The following is a 21,318-nucleotide window of genomic DNA, read 5'->3' on the forward strand; positions in this document are numbered from 1 at the left end:
GTGTGTTCAGTTGGATTCAAACTGGATTCATTTAGTAAAAAAAGCTCTTTTTTAAGAAGTAGAAATAGATCATCTTATGAACTAAAATGTCATGTTTTTTTTAACTTTCTGCAGGCTGTATTTTTAAGACTGTAGCCTACTGCTGATCTTCCAGAGGACATCTCTGCAGTGTCTGCCTCCATTGACTCTAATGAGACATCCTAAACTTCTCATCTGTGATTAATTTGTTCTTTTAGGTGGACCAGAGACGCATACCAAATATCAACGCAAATGTTCTTTTCTAATAATAATAAGAAAATGGACAAGACATTTTCCAAGTCCAGAACATGTGGTTGCAGTTGCATACCACAGTAATAATACAGTATCATAATCAAAAGTACCAAAAAAAACACATTATAACAGGTAACATTAACATGACATTATAACAGGTAATATTGGTGGAACATATAGGTTTTGAGTTTAGACTTAAATTCGTGGAGTGTGGTTATTGTCCGGAGAGCCAGGAGCAATGTGTTCCAAAGTTTGGGAGCCATAACAGAGAAAGATCTACCTCCCATAGATAATAGGCGACTCCAGATGATCGAAGTGGACGAGAGGGAATATATGGAGAAAGCAGGTCAAAAAAAGCTCTTTTTTAAGAAGTTGAAATAGATCATCTTATGAACTAAAATGTCATGTTTTTTTTAACTTTCTGCAGGCTGTATTTTTAAGACTGTAGCCTACTGCTGATCTTCCAGAGGACATCTCTGCAGACCGTTTAGTGTAAGTTAGCATTCTCGCTGCAGAATTTTGAATATATTGCAATCGAGAGATGGAGCGATCTACCTCCCATAGATAATAGGCGACTCCAGATGATCGAAGTGGACGAGAGGGAATATATGGAGAAAGCAGGTCAGAGCGATAGGTAGGTGCAAGACCATGGAGTGACTTAAAGGTAAGCAGAAGAATTTGATAAATTATACGAGAGGACACAGGTAGCCAGTGGAGGTTGAACAGAATAGGAGTGATATGTGCAGACCGTTTAGTGTAAGTTAGCATTCTCGCTGCAGAATTTTGAATATATTGCAATCGAGAGATGGAGCCTACTGGTAATCCGGAAAAAAGAGCGTTGCAGTAATCAAGGCGAAACAAGGCAAGTAATAATGTCTTCTTTTAAATAGGCGACATTTATGACATGTTGATATAAGGAGAAAAGCTCACCCTCAGGTCATCAAAGTTGTAGATGAGTTTGTTTCTTCATGGGAACAAATTAGGACAAAATGTAGCATTACATCACTTGCTCACCAATGGATGCTCTGCAGTGAATGGGTGCCGTCAGAATGAGAGTCCAAACAGCTGATAAAAACATCAGAATAATCCACAAGCAATCCACACCACTCCAATCCAGCAGTTAACATCTTGTGAAGCGAAAAAGCTGCATGTTTGTAATATACAAACTCATCGTTAAGACGTTTTTAATTTCAAACCGTTGCTTTCAGCTAAAATATGAGTCCTCTATCTATAATATTGCTTTCTTCAGTGAAAAGGTCATCTCATTTGAATCAGAAGTGAAATATGCACAGATCAAGCAGCTTTTACAACCCAAAACAGTCCAAAAATCTAGATTTCAATGTGAGAAGACAACAGAGGATGGACTTTTTTTCACTGGAAGAAGCGCTATTATAGATTAAGGACGTGTATTTTGGCTAGAAGTAATGGTTTAAAGTTAAAACACGGTGAAAGTTGATGTATTTCCTCAGCGACCAGCACAGATCAGCTCCAGGCATGACGAAGCAGATATCATCCTCTTTTGGAAGACCAAACAAAGTAGTTTCGCTTTCACAGCGAAGCACACAGCGCCTTCACGACATGGCTGCAGCGTCAACAATACTACAGCGAGAATAAAAGTTATGCCTTCTTTCTTTGCGTGAACATTTGGGCGGCGTTATGCAAATCTTCCCACATCGTGACGTAGACATGTGGGGGCGTGTTAGAACGAGCCGTTTTAGGTAGGCGTGGCTGACTCTTAACTTTTATAAAGAATATCTCTTTGGATTTGAGACTTTAGTCTTTGCAACTTTACAGATCTTCTTTATGCACCAAGAGCTTGTAACACTTCAAAGAGAAAGGAAAAATTGAAATCGCATCATATGACCCCTTTAATGGAATTGTTTCTTACAAAAACTTCACAGGATGTTAACTGCTGGATTACTTGTGGATTATTGTGATGTTTTTATCAGCTGTTTGGACTCTCGTTCTTACGGCACCCATTCACTGCAGAGGATCCATTGGTGAGCAAGTGATGGAATGCTAAATGTCTCAAAATCTGTTCCAATGAAAAACATCATCTTGGATGATCTGAGGGCAAGTACATTTTCAGCAAAATTTCCCTTTGATTTGCTTTAGAAGTTTGTTCTCAAAAACTTTCCTGACATTTCTGGACTCTGAATTTAATGCAAATAAAATGAGCAATTAAAAATACAAGGACAGTCAGAAAGAATCATGTTTTCCGAGTCACATACTGTATGTATGAATAAAACAAAACTGGAGACAGAACACAATGGTAAGAAAATCTACAGCGTTTTATTAAACTGATGAAACCAACAAAAAGTCTGATTTGTCACATTAATCTTACATGGAAAAATGAAGAAACTGAGAAAATATCAGCCATAACGCTTCATATGTTTAGTCAATTTGCAGTTAATAGGAAACATGACAACCTGCCGTCCAGCAGATGTTGGAGCCGCTCACAGTTGGATGGGTCTTCCAGAGGAGCAGAGAAAGGCCATTTTAAACAAAGCTGGATCATCTTTGGCACTGCACTATGACTGTTGGGAAATTGTTTTGCTTTTGCGGTGGCTTCAAAAGATGCTTTCCAAATGGGTCTCCTCAAAACAACACACAAAGAATTTTTTTTTTTGTCTGAATCCTAAATTTTCTGTGAAAAAAAATTAATTAAATTAATAAAACTAATTGTCCAAGCAAAAACATTTTTTTTCTTAAAAGCGAAAGCAAGCATACTAGTTGTAAGAGTCGGAAAGACTTGATATTCCATGCACCTCCTCCGAAATCGCTTAAGGATCACTTGATTTCCACACTATACAGAGTCCAGATCATCGAACAGAACAAGGGTTCACTTTGAGTTTTAAAAGTAAAGAGTGATCAATGACCCATCACTGTCAGCTTTATGATTTTTTTTTACAGTCCAATGACATCCAATGTGATAAAAACCCACTATAAACCAGTTATATGTAAAATAGTAAAGAAACAACCTAGAACCAGTCAACCAAAACAGACCATCATGATCAGTCTCAAAAAACATGAATTAGGAGAAATATTGTTGGAATAACATAACTTTTAACATTTACTTATCTACAATACATAGTCAAACATGATCATATGATCAGTAGAATTTTACAGTCCAAATTTCAATCATCCAGAAATCTCGGACACTGTCTGTGATTTGCACATTAGATCTATTATTTACAGAATAACATTGAGATCATCAATGCTAGAGGTAAGCAGTGCAGTGCAGTGCAGTGCTCTGAAGCAAAATATTCACATGTACAAATCTGTTGAGTCTGAGATCATTTTGAATCTATTAAAGGGATAGTGCACTCAGAAATGAAAATTCTTTCATTTACTCACACTCGTGTTGTACCAAACCTGTCTGACTTTCTGTGAAACACGAAAGAAGATTTTTTTTGAAGAATTCTGGCAACTAATCCGTTTTGGTACCCATTGACAAAAATGCAATACGTCAACAGGAACTGAAACCGTCTTCAAAATCCTGTGTTCAGCAGAAGAAATAAATGCATATGGGTTTGGAACATGAGGGTGAGTAAATGACGACAGATTTTTCATTTCTGGGTGAACTATCCATTTAATACAAGGACAGTGGACAAATTGGTTTCATAGAGCTTTGCACACACTTTGAGAGAGACATGATATAAAAATGTGCATGGATTTACAAAACTGAAGCCATAGAAACCTTCTCTATAGTGGTACAGCTCCTGTCAAGAAAATATAAGAAAATGAAAAGGTGAATCCCACGAAACCCATTTAATTTGGAGGGAAATTTTGATTCTTCTTTATATATAAAAAAAAAAAAAAATTTAATTATATATATATATATATATATATATATAATTTAATATTATTTTCATGACAATTAAGCACATTTTAATACTGGTTTAACAATAAACATACTGTAATTATTTCTTTTTCTTTTTCTTTTGATTTTGGGGTAAAATGTGACTTGAACATGATTTCATGAGAATCACCCAATTACATTTTGTTAGTTGTGTCCAAAGTAATGCATGGCCTTTAGAAAAACCTTATGTCTTCAGCAAAAGTTATGCATATAATCATCACAGTTATAGTTAGAGTAACTAAGTAACAAATAAAAAAAATCAAGTATGTAATTCCTTTTCATACAGAAAAGGTCAGAGATGTCTGTGGGTACAGCTTTGAAAAAAATACAGAGGCACCATCCAAGGGGACTAATAAATGTTTCTTTTCACTGGTATGACAGAGAAAGAGAAAAGGCAACATTAGAACATAGTTATGAAATAAGTTCTAAAACATATTTAGTTCTATTGACTCATACACACACACACTCACACTCACACACTCACACTCACACTCACACTCACACACTCTCACACACACTCACACTCACACACTCACAAACACACACAACCAAGATCAGCACATGTGTTGTAAACAATAAATAAGGCTTAAGCCAAACATAACAAAACATCAAAAAAGTGCAATCATCCTATGGACATACAGTCACGTTCACTCTTACAACGTTGGTCCGCAGGAAACTTGACCCTGGACAATCAAACCATCTTTCACATTAAACCTTCTGACAGAGGTACAGGTCTATTTGAATTTCGTACTCTTCTTATATTAACCATTTAATGCCTAATCCATTATAAATGTGCAAACCAGATGTTTATAATTCTTCAGACCAGACTCAAACTATCAGTAGAGGACTCTCACAAAACCAGTCCAAGACCATGTTTGTCATATTTCCCAGCAAAATAAAAATAAACTTTGCTAAATTAAGTATTTTATGACTTTGTGACATTATTTTCTTTTGTTGTATTTGTCTTACTTCCTTTACTGATTTAAATAAATCAAAACAACATAAAACAGTAAAAAACTAAGTGTTAATAATGGGAATTATAAAATAAGTCAAAAGTGAAATGTGCAGACGTCATGAAAAATTCATCTCTCTCTCTCTATATATATAGGGCCTGGACATGTTTTCATGAGATTCACTCAATGCTGTGTTTACTATTCTAAAGTTTGGCTTTGCCCTTGATAACCAAACCATCATGAACGTCAAACATTCTAGCAAAGGTAAAGGTCTATTAAAATGTCAATCTTTGCAAGTTTACCACTTGATGTCTAATGTCTCATAAATGTAATGTCTTTGTCTTGACTGATAAAAACCAGCATTTCATGTGTCAGGATCATCATACTGGACTAGAAAAACTACCTTCCCTCCCCAGTGCCAAAACATTTAGGAGACACCCAGAAAGGAATCCCACCCAAAGTGAATTCCACCTTGTGATTTAAAGATTACAGAAAAAACTGAAGTGAAAAACAAAATATAAAGATGGCTTGTTTTCATGTAAGCTGCTGATTAAAGCCCCGTCATTCTCGAAAAATTGAAAAAGACACAACGCTAAAAATACTGCATTGACACATGACCATATTACAGTCAAGAAGTAAGGCTGTCACTCTCAAAATAAAAACAAAAAACATATACTCAAAGCATAAAGTCCCAAAACGATCTTGATCCTGTCTGAGAAGCATTTCAAAGGTTGTATGTTTGGATTGAGGTGGGATTCAGTGGCAGGGTGGGCTAGAGAGGGCTCCTAACATGGCACCGGCCCACAGAAGGTCCACTGCAGCTCCAAAAGTCTTCTCAGGTATAAGTATGGAAATGATCCTCGCTCTACCTGTCTTTCAGCTCTCTGGTCACACGTTTGGTGATGCGGCCACACAGCAGCCCCACGAGGAAGAGGAGGGACACGGCCAGCGCAATAATTAACAGGATGTAGTTCTTCGAAGGTGACGTCATGACTTGCACAGCGAGGTCCGAGAAACCTTCAGCTGGTGCCACCTAAGAAATCAAGTCACATACTAGAACTCATTTGTCCCTAGAATTTGGCTAAACCTAACATAACATTAATATTTATGAATGTTGTTCAAGTATAACATTTTTAATAATACAAATAATTTATAAAAAATATATATGTGTGTGTGTGTGTGTATATATATATATATATATATATAGTAATAATAAAAATTTATTTTAATATAATAATTTCTTCTTATTAAATTATTTATAATAGTAATAATTATGCTAATATTTTTTAAATAATAATAAAATATGTCTAAACTGTAATAATAATAGTATTATTAATAATATTAAATAATAGTAATTTAATATAATTATTTTTCATCTTATTAATATTAAATTAGATTAATAATATTAAATAATATGAATAAAGAATAATTTATTTTTGCTATTATTGCGTTAATAATAATAATAATGTATTTATATACATTTATTATAGAGATGCATAATACTAATGTTAATAATAATAATAATAAAATAAATAATAACAATGTCTAAATGTTAATAATAATAACAATTTATTTTACTATAATTTCTTATTTTTCTTCTTATTGAATTATTATTATTATTAGACAACTTTAGAAGACAACTTTATTTTTAATATAACAATTTTTGTTACTTTAATAATAAAATTAATAATAATAATAACAATTTTAATGCAAAAAAGGCATCTTTTACAGCTAGAGGTTTGGCTTGTATGTAGTAAATATATATATTTAGCTGTCCATCTGGACAGTTTGTTCAATGTGTTTGTTTGCACTGACCTTCGCTGCATAGCTCCACATGTCTATGCGGTCCTGTAATCTTCTCTTACATTCAGGCTGTAGACGCACCTGCTTGTCCTGCAGAGATTCCATCAAACAGGACATTTCTGGGAAAGAATTTCAAACAGAGGGAGTCAGGAGCTCCAAATTACAGAGATAAAAAGAAGAATAAAAAAACCCTCCGTAATCACACCATCTGTCAGTGCCATAACTTTCCATTAGCCTCTCAAATAGACCCTCAACCCAGATATCTTAACCGGGCATCATGAATTAAACAACACAAAATGGTATTTACAATGCATTAACATTCAGTGAGAAATAATGTAAGAAGAGACAATCATAAGATATTTGAGGTTTAATATGCAGCTATGTGGAGCAAGATATTTCATAAAAAAAGAAAATTGACAGTTTTGTTCTCATAGCATCTTTAAAAGTGTGAATGAATTGTGTAATATGCAAAATAAATAAATAAAATAAAATCCCTCACGTCTGCCTCTTCCAGGGTTGATGGCTGCACAGTGGTGTTTCAAATCCAGAGCACAGGCTGTGTGCAAGACAGGATCCACGAATATATCTGCTTTGCTTTCTTTGAGCATGTTCAACACCTCCTACACGTGGAGAAGAGGATGAAATGAAAGAGCGAAATGTGGGCACTAAACCTGTACATGTCAAATTAATATAGCCGTGTGTGAGTGGACTGTTGCTTATTTCACATGCGATGGTGTTTCTTAAAGAGACAGCAGCAAAATAGACGTAACTTTTTAAGAGAGGATGAAGGAAAGTATTGTGAAAAACTAAATGATGATTGTTTTGTTTAATTGGACGTTTAAAAAATTACACTACAGTTCAAAAGGCAGTACGATTTTTTTTAATGATTTTGAAATAATCACCAAAACTGCATTTATTTGATCAAAAATACAGCAAAAACAGTCATATTGTGAAATATAATTACCATTTTAAAAAAAGTTTTCTATTTGAATATATTGTAAAATGTAATTTATTCCTGTGATGCAAAGCCGAATTTTCAGCATCATTCCTCCAGTTTTCAGTGTCACATGATCCTTCAGAAATCATTCTAATATGAAAGAGCTTTATTGCCAAGTATGTTTGCACATACAAGGAATTTGTTCTGGTGACAGAAGCAACCATGCAACCTCCCATGTGTCTAGTGTGGGAATCTCCTCTCATCAGAAAAGCAGATGTGGGTTTAAAAACACTGATGGTGTTTCCATAGCAACAGATGCAGAGGAAAGCAGCGTGTAGCAGATGAAGCATGTCTGAGGATGTGTTCTGTACCATCTTGCACTCCTCCGGTTTAATTTTCAGAAGGTTGTTCTTCAGACACTCCTCCACTTGACCCGTCTGTTCCTGTGCGGCAGCTTCCTCTGCACACAGCCGCGGGATCTAACACACACACACACAAACAGACATGTTACGAAGTGACTAAAGGTATAAAATCTCCATTTTCTTTTTAAAAAGTCTGCCTTGTCTTTGTCTGTGTTCATGTGGCCTCCCGTCAGCAGAATATAACCCAGAGATCAAAGTCAATTTTCTTTTCTGACCCAATTAAGAGACTCATTTCACACCATTTCTGCTTGATTGCTCTCTGAGAGCCTATGGCTCATGGAGATCATAAATAAAGGGCTTTCCTCAGACGGGCTGCAGGAGGAGGGTTTCTTCCCTGTTCCTGTCTTATAGCATTACAAACAAGCCATATAATTCTGCAACACTCTCTACAACAGCTTGAAAAATCATTCATTAATAACAATAAGACATCTAAGCCTAATGCATTGGTAAGAGCTTATTCTCGTCACATAATAACTAATTTGGACTGTCATTTTCACATACAATCCTAATAAGGTACTGTCATTCTGCAGTTTCCTGTACCATAGACACAAGGACCGATTTCAACTAATTAAATTAATATTCAATTAAATGTCCAATTAATGAATAAATAAAAACTATTTGTACCCAATAGTACATAACCAAAAAAAATAAATAAAAATATACAATTATTCAGCTAAAACATGTTAAATTAAAAGTGACAGTAAAGTATAATGTTTCACAAATTACATTTAAAATAGTTTTTTTTAGAATTTAGAAAAAAAGTATTGTTTACACAAAAAATATTATGCAGCACAAATGTTTTAACACTGATAATAATAATACTACTAATAATAAATGCTTCCTGAGCAGCAAATCAGCATATTAGAATAGGATCACGTGACACTGAAGACTGGAGTTATGATGATGAAAATTCAGCTTTGCATCACAGGAATAAATGACATTTTAACATGTATTATAACCAAAAACAGTTGTTTTAAATTGTAATAATATTTCACAATATTACTATTTTTACTGTATTTTGATCAAATAAATGCAGCCTCAATAAGCATAAGAGACTTTTTCAAAAATCTGACCCAACTATATTGATAAAAATATCTGATGCTAAACATGACTATTTTGAATTGGAAATCTAGTTCCCATCCTGTGACATTATAGATGAATTCCTTCCAACCCCTCAGAAACAGGACTGAAATATTACTGTAGATTAGTCATTCATGAGGCAGTTGGACATTTCTTTCTCACTCAGAGAATCTCTTTAGGAACAGAGAAAAAAAATATCAGTTCTTTTCAACATTGTTTGGATGATCTTTTAAAGCGATTCTCAGACGCCCCCTCTCTCTCTCTCTGTACAGCTCCAAATGAGTGTCCTGACGTGTTTAAACAGACTGTTAGATCTCATAAAGATGCTGTGTGTTGAAGGCCATGGGCTCCGTTCCAAACACTCGCAAGCTCTGTATCTAGACAGCATTTGAGGCATCATTAAAACAGTAGGCAGCAAAATTAAACAGATTTCAAGTTCAATGTTCAAATCAGATGTATCCTTAGCAGATAGTGCCAATCCCAAAATGCACTGCAATGAGCTGACAGATAGAATCAAAGGAAATGTCCATTATATTTAATTCAGCAATGAAAAATATGAATATTTAAATAGAATAAACTACCCACGAAGAGTGCTTTAAATCAGTCACTGGTGTGTTTTCATTTAGATTCAGATGCTGCAGTGACCTCTGCAGACAGTACACATAAAGACGCTCAGAGCCCGTGTGTCCACTCACCTCATTACTGCAGTGAACCTGGAGCTGCGGATCGAGCCGGTAGTCGAGCGCTGACTCCTGAAGAATCACTCGAATCTGATCCTCACAGTCTCCAGACAACCGCTGGGAACAATGACAAGTATTAACCGGTTTAAAACTGTTAAACGGTCTGCATTTCATCACAACACTCCCACTCAAATGCTAATAAAATAACTCCTATGTCCTACAAGACCAGCATGTGTTTAAGAATACTTGGCTAAAAATAACATTGTTAATTTACTAATCAATACTTCATATCTATAAAAGTCAGTGTTACTTTAGTATTATTTATTCATATTTAATATGAACATGTTTATTTATTCATATTTTGAATTAGCTTTTATTTTTATATGTTCAGTTTTCATTTTAATTGTATGTGCTTTTGACATTTTATTAATTTTCTAAATATTTCTGTATAGCTTTGATTTATTTTATTTGAGGTATTTTTAACTAAACTATTTTTTCAATTATTAGTAATTTTAGAATTATAACATTTATAATTTTAAATTTTGTTAAAATTTTGTAAGTTTACATTTTTCATCTAATATTTATATTAACTTTATTTCCATTAAAGCTGAAAATATTATTATTATTTCTGTATAACTTTATTTTTAATTCAGTTTTAGTGAATTGTTGCACAATATTTAGGCAACACTTCTAATTTCCGTTTTAGTTAAGTTCAGTTTTATTTCAATTACCAACAGCAATTTTAACAGTAACAACACTGATATAGGTAAGTAGTACAATAAGCAGGATAATATCAGTCAGATGGCCATTATCACAACATAAACCTCTTCAATATGATACAAGACTATAACTTTTATTATCCCCTACTTATTCATTGCTAATACAGGTGCATCTCAATAAATTAGAATGTTGTGGAAAAGTTCATTTATTTCAGTAATTCAACTCAAATTGTGAAACTTGTGTATTAAATAAATTCAATGCACACAGACTGAAGTAGTTTAAGTCTTTGGTTCTTTTAATTGTGATGATTTTGGCTCACATTTAACAAAAACCCACCAATTCACTATCTCAACAAATTAGAATACTTCATAAGACCAATAAAAAAAACATTTTTAGTGAATTGTTGGCCTTCTGGAAAGTATGTTCATTTACTGTACATGTACTCAATACTTGGTAGGGGCTCCTTTTGCTTTAATTACTGCCTCAATTCGGCGTGGCATGGAGGTGATCAGTTTGTGGCACTGCTGAGTCAGTGACATGCATACCTGGTCTGCATACTTGAGTTTGAGGCAGGATATGACTTGACCCTCCAGTTCGTTGGCGTCACTGGCTTTGCCGAGAATGCTTTGACAGAACTTGGGAATGTCTGATTTACAAGCCTTCCTCAACACTGGGTTCAATCTGTAGTCTGAAAACACCAATACAGCAAAGAAATGACAACTCTAGCATTACAGAAGAAGCTGAAATCATTCAAAGATACTTCAAGAAAAGTGTTAAAAATGTTAGATTCAATGCCAGGAGGTAAAGACTAGCCTTAAAACAGAACTTGCGGAAGAGTTTCAGAAACAAAAAGAGAGCTATAGATGACAAAGCCCCAAATTAACCAACTAGTTAAGTGGAAATGAAGGCATTTTTTGGTTCAGATGTGTTTGGTCTTCACCTGTGTTCTGAGTGATTTGTCTCTTGGTGATCATCTGCTTACACTTGGGATCCATTAGCTCGCTGTTCTTGTTCAGTTTTAGACACTGTAGCACGTTCTTAGCATCCGACTCTGTGCAAAAACGCTAAACCAAGGACAAATAGGTTGAGAAAGACAGAAAAGGAGAAACAGACTTAACTACTGACTGCACAGATCTATGGGAAACATATAGAAGCTTACAGACTCGTTGGAAAGCAAGTATACAGTCATTTAGCATGTGCCTTCAGCAAAAATGACTTCCAAATAAGGCAGATTCAATCCCTCTACAATGTCTGTACTCAAGGGCAAAATAGTGATAGCTAATGGCTCGGTCATTTTGGCAAGTTTGAGATTATAAGCCTTCAGCTTTTACCGCTACATCACACCACTGCTCTTTAGTGATGTAATGTGACATAAAACTGCTCAATGTAAAAATATTCCTTTCTTAAACTACACTAATGCTCAAAAGTTTGGGGTTGGTACATTTTTTCATGTTTCTTGAACACCAATGTTGCATTTGCTACTGATATTAATAAATGCTATTACAACCTAAAATAACGGTTTCTTTTATTTGAATATATTCAAAACTGAAATTTATTCTTGTGATGACAAAGCTGAATTTTCAGCATCATTACTCCAGTATTCAGTGTCACATGACCCTTCAGAAATCATTCTAATATGCTGATTTGATTAATAATAACAACAATAATAATACAATAAGACCAGTATTTACTAGACATCTAGACATCTTTCGTAACATCATAAAAGTCTTTACTGTCACTTTTGATCAACTTTGTGTCCTTGCTGAATAAATGTATTAATTTCTTTCAAAACAAAAATCGTACTGATCCCAAACTTTTCAACATTAGTGTATTTGTTAATAGCATCCTGTTTCACTTAAAGACAAGGTTATGTGGGTTCAATGTTTAATACTCTTTTCCAAATCAGTTCCGATCTATCAACCACTTCACTCTGGCCCCGAGTTGATCTTATTGAGTTTAAGTTAATTAAAACATGGGGCTTAAGCTATTACTATTGATCTTTGACAATCCAGAGCATGTTTATAACCATCAGATCGTTCTGTTTGACAGAAAAGCTTTAGATAATGTCAGCATATGACCAAAGGGAACTGCAGAACTTGCCCCAAGTTAGTCACCTGCTAAAACATCTCACCTTGATCATCTGCTTGCACACTCTCATGAGCTGATAGTCCAGCTCCGGATCCATCATTTCAGTTTCCTGAAGCTTAAAGATCTTCTGATGACAAACCTGGGAAAGCTGCTTCTTGTTCTCTTTGAGACACTCAATGATCTGAGAAGAAGAGGACAGATACAGATGAAAAACGAAGGGGTGATGAAGGTCTTCTCCAATAGTTAGTTAACAGGGCTACTTTGCTGCAGCATTTTATTTTTTCACTTGCGCTGTCAAGTTAAGGTTAATCGAGGTTTCTTGTGTATAGGCATCAGGTCACATACAGTGGGGAAAAAAAGTATTTAGTCAGCCACCAATTGTGCAAGTTCTCCTACTTAAAAAGATGAGAGAGGCCTGTAATTTTCATCTCATTTTTAATTAAATAATAATCACACTAAATTAACACTATAAACTGACAGCTCTACACATTTTCCATGCAATTCATAGGTGGTAGTTAAAGCTGGAATTGTGGTGAAGGTAGGAAAATGACGGAATTTTCATGTAGGTCAGAGTGCATTATTAAATGCATTAATATTTTATTGCATTACTATTTTTTAAGCTAACCTAAGCTGTTACATGACTAAACAGGACCCTGCCAGGTTGCCGACTACTGAATAAGTGCAATTACTGTATGTAAACATGTGTGATCATATGTTAATGTGCTCATGGTTGTGTCAACATGATTTATGGCTGAATCATTTTTATAGCTAGGTTTTTAATGGCCTGGGTGAGAAAGCTGAGAGCGTTACACACTGAAAATGTATTTCCATAAAAAGCAAGGAAAATCCTATCCTACTTTGTATAACATGTATTACAATACAACATTTTTGTATTTTGCATGTGGTTTAAATTATCAGACTGTAATGCAGGGATTTCCACATTTGACCAATGAATTTCCACAACTTTTCCAGTCTTTCATGATCACTCTGTATTTTAGATATCTATTTTAGGTACCAATACTTAATTTTAATTTAAAATTAAAAAAATCAACTGTGTATATATTTAAGTGGAACTCAAGATGGGATGAAATTAATACAAATAAGACAAAACAAGCTTTAAAATAAGCTAGAACAGACAAAAATCAAAATGTAAGCTGACATTTCTTAATTCTAATTCTTAATTCTATCATTTTTATATATGAACACGGGCATGTGTGCGAATTTTAAAAAAGTGATTTCTAGACCTGGAAACAGCATTGAAATTAATAAAATCTTTTTAAAAAATCATGGAAATTCCTAAAATGTATAACTTATTCTAGTTTTGTCAAATTCTAAGATATGTTATCGGGACAATATTGCTATTTGTGAACAGCAATTTTTTAAAGCAATCCCCATATTTACAAATAAAAGTCATGTAAATTCATTGGTAACAAAAATATAAAGAACACTCAATTAATGAAAATTCTGGAATTAAATTTTTTTTTGTTTCTGTAAATAAAAACGGTAGTGGTTCAAAAAAGGACTTGCCTTTTCCAGCCCCTGTGCAGAGCACAGTTATGTGTTACAAACTTTTTGATGACCTGGAAATCTCAATTTTTAAGATTTTCTACTATTTCCAGGTGTCCCATGACTGTGGGAAACTAGTTATATGAATCTTCTTGCTCTAACTGGACAAGTTTCATCATGCAGCTGCAGGTATAGCTTTCTATATAAAAGTAAAAGATCAAAATAAACGGTTACCTGAGCGTTTCCATAGGCAACAGAGGAACAAAACTTGTTGATATCCTTCTTACAAGCATCATACATCTCAGGTTCCAGTCGAATGTCCTCTGACTGCAAATGAAGAGGACAGAGAGCGTGACATCTGAACTTCAGAAGACGTGGAATACAGCGCACGAGTCATATGAAAAAGTTTTCTGAAATTTTAATGGTACTTTTAGGTCCTTGATCGAATAAATTACAGTGCACTTTTGTTGTACAGGAAAAATGGTCTGAACACAGTGGAGTGTGTGATTGAACTTGAGTAAAGTGAATTCACCATCTCTAGCTCTTCCACCCTCAGCTGTTTCCGACATTTGAGAGACACACGCTGATCTTTCACATCCTGTAGGGTGTCGTTCCTCACCGTGGTGCTCAAACAGATGACCACATCCGCCCTGAGGTGGAAGAAACACGAGATGACACATGAAGAGGGTGAAAGAGACACTGAGGCAGAGGATAAGAAATATGCGGTTCAAGAGGATGGATTTGTGTGAGCGAGAAAGAGTGCACCAGTGCCAAAATAAGAAGAGACACACAAACAGGCCGTGATGATTTAAGCCTCTATGAAAAGATGTTATATAACAAATAAATCACCATCAAAATTGAATGACAAAATCAAAACTTGTCATTCAAGAACTTTGCAAAGCCTGAAGAAACAGCTGCTCACTTCTTCTTAATGTTGGGACAGAGTTTGAGTACGTCCTCTTTACAGGCCATTTTGAACTTGTAGGAGAAGCGGAAGTCCTTCATCTGAACCTGAAGGGTAGACAAGTAAAAATACACTTGACATAAAAAAATACATCCCATATCTCAAAGCGTACATGAACTGTTGGTTAGTACATATACACATATGAACGGCGCGGCCGGCGGATTCGACGAAGGAGCGTCCGGCGGGCTTGCGGCAACCACTTGTGACGACCCCGGGCTGGACTCCGCTTCGTCCACGGTGAAAGCCGATCCGGCGATCCACAGCACGAAGTTGATGTATTTCCTCAGCGACCAGCACGGATCAGCTCCAGGCATGACGAAGCGGATATCATCCTCTTTTGGAAGACCAAACAAAGTAGTTTCGCTTTCACAACGAAACACAGCGCCTTCACGACATGGCGGCGGCTGCAACAACAATACTACAGCGAGAATAAAAGTTACGCGTGAACATTTGGGCGGCGTTATGCAAATCTTCCCACATCGTGACGTAGACATGTGGGGGCATGTTCGAACGAGCCGTTTTAGGTAGGCGTGGTTGACTCTTAACTTTTATAAAGAATATCTCTTTGGATTTGAGACCAAGAGCTTGTAAGACTCCAAAGAGAAAGGAAAAATTGAAATCGCATCATATGAACCCTTTAAATATCGACGACTCCTTAAAGCTACAAAAGTGATTGATTTGCTCTTTTTTTGTTCTTTGATGAACAGACATCACAGCAGCTGGGTTATTAGATTATTATGGCTTCTTTAAGAGCTGCCACTGCTGAACATGATCTGCCACACATCGTATTTTCTCACAACTCTTTATCTTTCCTCTGCTAATGAGCTGGCGAGTTGAATCAGGTGTGTTAGATGAGGGAGACAGTGCTGCTGCTCCAGGACAGTTTTGAAAACCACTGTATTTCAGAGACATGTTCTTAAATCTGACTCATACATAACAAATACTTACATACATGCACAGTTTTAAGGCAGCTTTAATCGGCTTTTTGGTAACTTTATGACTTAACTGACGACATAACTACAACATTGCATGCTCGCATTTTCATTTGCGCTATAATATGAAATTGTGTACAGTGCGCGCCACTGCATTTGTGTGTGCAATTGAAGAGCACGTGCTACGATGACAGTATAACGGCTGACAGGACAGAAAAATTAGTTTTTACTGACATATGGCCTGACAACATCTCATCTGACCGCAGTTCACTGTTGTTCTACTCAAGCTCCCTCGTCACCTGCAGCTTTTCCGCGGTTGTTTGAGTAGCGCCTGACGCTGAGGCAGAGTTGGAGTGCGCGTCTGAAAAGTCTCGGTATTCGTTTTATTTAACTATAATAACAATCATAGTAGCATCTGATTTTCACAATATCAGCCGATAATTAGCATAGTCAACATATTCATCAATACCCCAAACCAACCCAAAACCATTCAGTATGCTCTCTGCTGGGACAGCATGACATTTGGGAAAACTTTTCCTTGTCATCAGTTAAATTTAACAATGTGACTGGCTTACCAGTTGGAAATGAGTGACGCCCACAGTACATTTATCATTCATTTCCCTCTGATGTTTGTTCTGCACCAGGCATTCCAGAAGATTCCCTGTGTCTATCTGATTATCAGCTACATCCTGGGAGGAAAGAGACCCACATAAGGAATTCAGAGTTAAAAAAAAAATAAAGGGAATAATTCGATGTGTGTGTTGCCAGTACTAACGTGGCAGTGGCTCTGGATGACCGGTTCACAGGCTCGGATCAGCAGGGCTTCAATCTGAATGTCCTGTGAACACAACAGAATGACCATAAATCAAGATCATTTCTCCCAAAAAATCCCTAAATTCTAAAATTCTATATAATTAAATATAAGATATTTTAATATTAAAATCTTAAATGTAAGATATTTTAATATATTTAAGGAAGTCTCTTCTGCTCACCAAGGCTACATTTATTTGATAAAAAATACAGTAAAAACAGTAATATTGTGAAATATTATTTCAATTTAAAAGAACTATTTTCTATTCTACTGTAATTAAAAATGTAATTTATTCCTGTGATGCAAAGCTGAATTTTCAGCAGCCATTACCCCAGTCTTTTGTGTCACATGATCCTTCAGAAATCATTCTAATTCTAAACATTTACTATTATCCATTTGGAAAACAAATTTATCTTTGATAAATTTTTTTCAGGATTCTTTGATGAATATACATTTCAAAAGAACAGCATTTACTTGAAATTGAAATTTGTAACATAAGTGTCTTTACTGTCACTGTTGATCAATGCTTAATGCATCCTTGCTGAATAAAAGTATTAAAAAAATTACTTACTGACCCCAAACTTTTCAAAGTTAATATATATAAACAGTAAACAGTACAACAAAACAGTAACTATAACAGAAATAAAACGGTACAGAAGATGCCATCTTCTTTTACGCCCTCATCTTTTATGTTTTCATGTACACGCTGTGGTGTGGAATAGGAAACAAACCTCAGATTCCAGTTCTGTCAGGTTGCCCACCACGTCTCTGCAGTTTGACACCAGCTCCTCAAGATGGTCCTGAAGACACTCCAGCTCCTGAGGCAGACAAAAACTCTGAATCCCTGACCTAGAAATGTTCCTCATGTACTGACACTCCTGCAATACTGAGGAGTTTCAACCCAAAACTCATTTTTTTACCTGTCCAGTGTCTGTCTTCTCACTGCACCATTTGCCCAGGTCAGTCATGCAGCGTTTCTGGAGCTCAGGGTCCAACTTCACATCCAGAGCTCTCTGGTGAAGAATTCTCTGGACTTCCACCTTACAGTCCCTGGTGAGCTGCACATTGGAAGAATTTTTTTCCACATTACTATTGAATATCTTGACACAATATCATTCCAATCGTCTATTTTGACATACAAATTCAATGGCTTGATCCAAATTCACATGCTCTCCATTCTACATGCTTGTTGTCTCATATAAAGTGATCAAACTGTTGACTTTTCTATACGCCACATCTAAGTGGGTAGTTCCTAGTCAGAATAAACTGTAAAGTGGACCAAACTTCATGCTGATGGTCTCTTCAGTGTGTCCAATGAGAATTATTTGTGCTTCTCACCCGTCTGCCCTGCTCTTCTGTCCGGTAAGCGTGGCGGTAAAGGCAGGAAAACACAGCACCAGGAGGCATGAGCTCACTGCTCTCATTCCAACCCGGTGTGTAACACAGTCTGGACGCGTCGTTCTGACATTTACGGTATAAGATTGGATCAAGCCTGGAGGAAAGGATACACAGGAGACAAAAATGAGTCACATGTCTAACCGGATTTTAACCTCAACCTCTGACCTTGTGATGCAAAATAGAAAGTAGAATTGTGTATATACTGGAAATCAATCCTTCATCATAACTATATAGAGAGTTTTTTAAGAAGAAATTAATGCTTGTATTCAGCAAATAAGCATTAAATTGATCAAAAGTGACAGTAAAAAAATTTATAATGTTACACAAGATTTATTTTACAAATAAATGCTGTTCTTTTGAACAATTCATCAAAGAATAATTAAAACATATATTTTTTGGTTTAAATGTTTTGGTTTCAACAAAAATATTAAGCAACACGACTGTTTTCAACATTCGTAATAATAATGATAAATGTTTCTTAAGCAGCAAATCAGCATATTAGAATGATTTCTGAAGGATCATGTGACACTGAAGACTGGAGTAATGATGCTGAAAATTCAGCTTTGATCACAGGAATAAATTACATTTTAAAATATATTCAAATAGAAAACTGGTATTTTAAATTGTGACCCTGGACCACAAAACTAGTCTTAAGTCACTGGGATATATTTGTAGCAATAGCCAAAAATACATTGCATGGGTCAAAATTATTGATTTTTCTTTTATGCCAAAAATAATTAGGATATTATGTAAAGATCATGTTCCATGAAGATATTTTGTAAATTTCCTACTGTAAATATATTAAAACTTAATTTTTGATTAGTAATATGCATTTCTAAGAACTTCATTTAGACAACTTTAAAGGTGATTTTCTCAATATTTCGATTTTTTTGCACCCTCAGATTCCAGATTTTCAAATAGTTGTATCTCGACCAAATGTTGTCCTATCCTAACAAACCATACATCAATGGAACGCTTATGTATTCAGTTTTCAGATGATGACGCATTAGAGACTTCTGTCAAAAAAATTGTTTTAATCTTACCGACCTCGAACTTTTGAACTGTAAACGCATTTAGTGTTAGTTGCACGAATCAGCATGCTAAACAGGTTTACATATAATAAATAAATAAAATTGTCCACAGTAGAGAAGAGAATAACAGTCTGTAGGGCTGTAACAAAAAAAGCATCACACAGCAGTCTGTCACAATGGACCATCAAACCAAATTGCTGCTTCAAACTGTTCTAATTAAAAGCCACTTGAATCTAATGGGCTGTGAATGAAGTTATGACCATCTAAAGGCTTTATTATAATGGCACTGTGTGGGCAACCTTTTCAAACTGAACAGATGAGAGAGACACACAGTGAAGGTCGCATCACGCACGCAAATCTAACTGCAGACGAGTGCTGAGCTATTAAACACGTACAACGACGACCTCGACTGACTGAATGGATTCGAACGTTATTACTACACAAACACACTCGAAAACATCAACTTGAAAGCATAAGAGGGGGTTTCAAGGGTCTTATTTTGTCTGAGTCATCAGGTAAGGTCAGGTAAGGAAAAAGGAAATGGAAAGGTTAGGTTGATTACTTCCAGTCTCTTGAAATGAAGTACTGCAGCTCCAGAAGACGGTGTTCACAGTCCTGAACCATCTTCTCTGTGTAAAGGTGCTCCATTAAACAAGACAGAATCCTACAAACACACAAATACATGTTTTTTTATATATATATTTAATCCACCAAATAACATGAATGCAAGAATGATCTTTTCAAAAAGCAATGGCAAATTTGTGTTTTAATGGCATTTTGCATATATATTTCAATAATTAATCTATTCATTCATTCACTTTTCTATTTTGCATTCTAAACTGCATCAATAAGCAAAAACCTCACTATAGCTTTTTGGACGTGAATTTTTTTTAATAATAAAATTATAGTCAATATGCCAATTAAGCCAATTATTATTTTCATGTTATGGTCAAAATTCTGTACTCTTTATTTGAAATAAATAAAACACTAAAAACTAAAATAGCTGACAAGTGAATTTGGGCATTACAACATTATAAGGAACAGTATTTTTGAGTTTTGAGATTTGCGAAAGACTACATTTAACAGTATTTTTAAATTATTAGTGTTTTAAAAATGCACCGTAAGTAAGAGTTAGACGGAGTCAAATGTAATTTCAGTGAAAAAATAAGGAAAATTTGCATGTACAATCTAATATACATTCCGATATTGAGAGCAAATTTTTAGAAAAACCCACATTTAAAGATGGATTATCATTATTTATAGTATACAGTAGTATAAATTGTTTAATAGTATATAGTATTTAATAGTATATTATTATTATTTAACAAATATAATAAATAAACAAACAAACAAATAAATAAATGCCTTTTCTTATTTATAAATTTTTTAACAAATATTATAAAATAAATTAAAATGAAGGCCCCGTCCACACGGAGACGCGTTTAGCTGTATACGCATAAATTTTGTATCGTATAGCCTTTTCGTCCAGACGGATCCGGCGTTTTGGGAGAGTGAAACCGATATTTTTTGAAACCGGGTCCCAGAGTGGATAAATCAGAAAACGCAGCCCTTGCGTTTTCGTGTGGACAGCGAATCCGTATATTTTCTGAAACGATGGCGTCATCAGCCCACATCTCGCCCCTAGTTAGACACCGATACGTCACGTAACAGCAACAAAAACATGAACAAACACTGAACGGTTGTCTTTTTATTAATTAACATTAACATAGATTAATAAATGTATTGTTCCATGTTCGTTTGTATACCGCGCGCAAGGTTTATGCGCATAGTCCAAGTCGTCTTCTCCGTTTTTAGTGTATCTCTGTGGCAGAATTACAGCACCACATGCTGGTCTGGCATG

The 21,318-nt window shown here is 35.2% G+C and overlaps 1 protein-coding gene across 1 annotated transcript; it reads right to left on the reverse strand.

Annotated features, from left to right (window-relative positions):
* Nucleotides 1-4,211: 4,211 nt before the first annotated feature.
* Nucleotides 4,212-20,115, reverse strand: LOC107600179 (Golgi apparatus protein 1-like). The gene is made up of 17 exons (XM_016292008.1): nt 20,020-20,115; nt 18,367-18,520; nt 17,949-18,086; nt 17,760-17,846; nt 16,993-17,055; nt 16,793-16,906; nt 15,244-15,332; nt 14,854-14,971; nt 14,556-14,648; nt 12,859-12,996; nt 11,668-11,791; nt 11,273-11,415; nt 10,023-10,124; nt 8,197-8,304; nt 7,388-7,508; nt 6,901-7,007; nt 4,212-6,118 (listed from the first exon to the last, which is right to left on the reverse strand). Exons 1-17 carry the CDS (start codon nt 20,103-20,105, stop codon nt 5,951-5,953), a joined length of 1,953 nt encoding a protein of 650 aa, XP_016147494.1. The 5' UTR covers nt 20,106-20,115; the 3' UTR covers nt 4,212-5,950.
* Nucleotides 20,116-21,318: the final 1,203 nt, after the last annotated feature.

This window comes from Sinocyclocheilus grahami, unplaced genomic scaffold, assembly GCF_001515645.1.
Source record: "Sinocyclocheilus grahami isolate Dianchi unplaced genomic scaffold, SAMN03320097.WGS_v1.1 scaffold14.1, whole genome shotgun sequence".
Taxonomy (NCBI): Eukaryota; Metazoa; Chordata; class Actinopteri; order Cypriniformes; family Cyprinidae; genus Sinocyclocheilus; species Sinocyclocheilus grahami.

Bases quoted from the DNA above. Each gene is read 5' to 3' on its own strand.
- LOC107600179 (XM_016292008.1), bottom strand. From the start codon at position 20,105: ATGGAGCACCTTTACACAGAGAAGATGGTTCAGGACTGTGAACACCGT. The intron at 17,056-17,759 runs GTTTGTTTCCTA...TTGTGTTCACAG, and splicing joins TGACAGAACTGGAATCTGAG to GACATTCAGATTGAAGCCCT. The intron at 6,119-6,900 runs GTCAGTGCAAAC...TTGATTTCTTAG, and splicing joins TGTGGAGCTATGCAGCGAAG to GTGGCACCAGCTGAAGGTTT.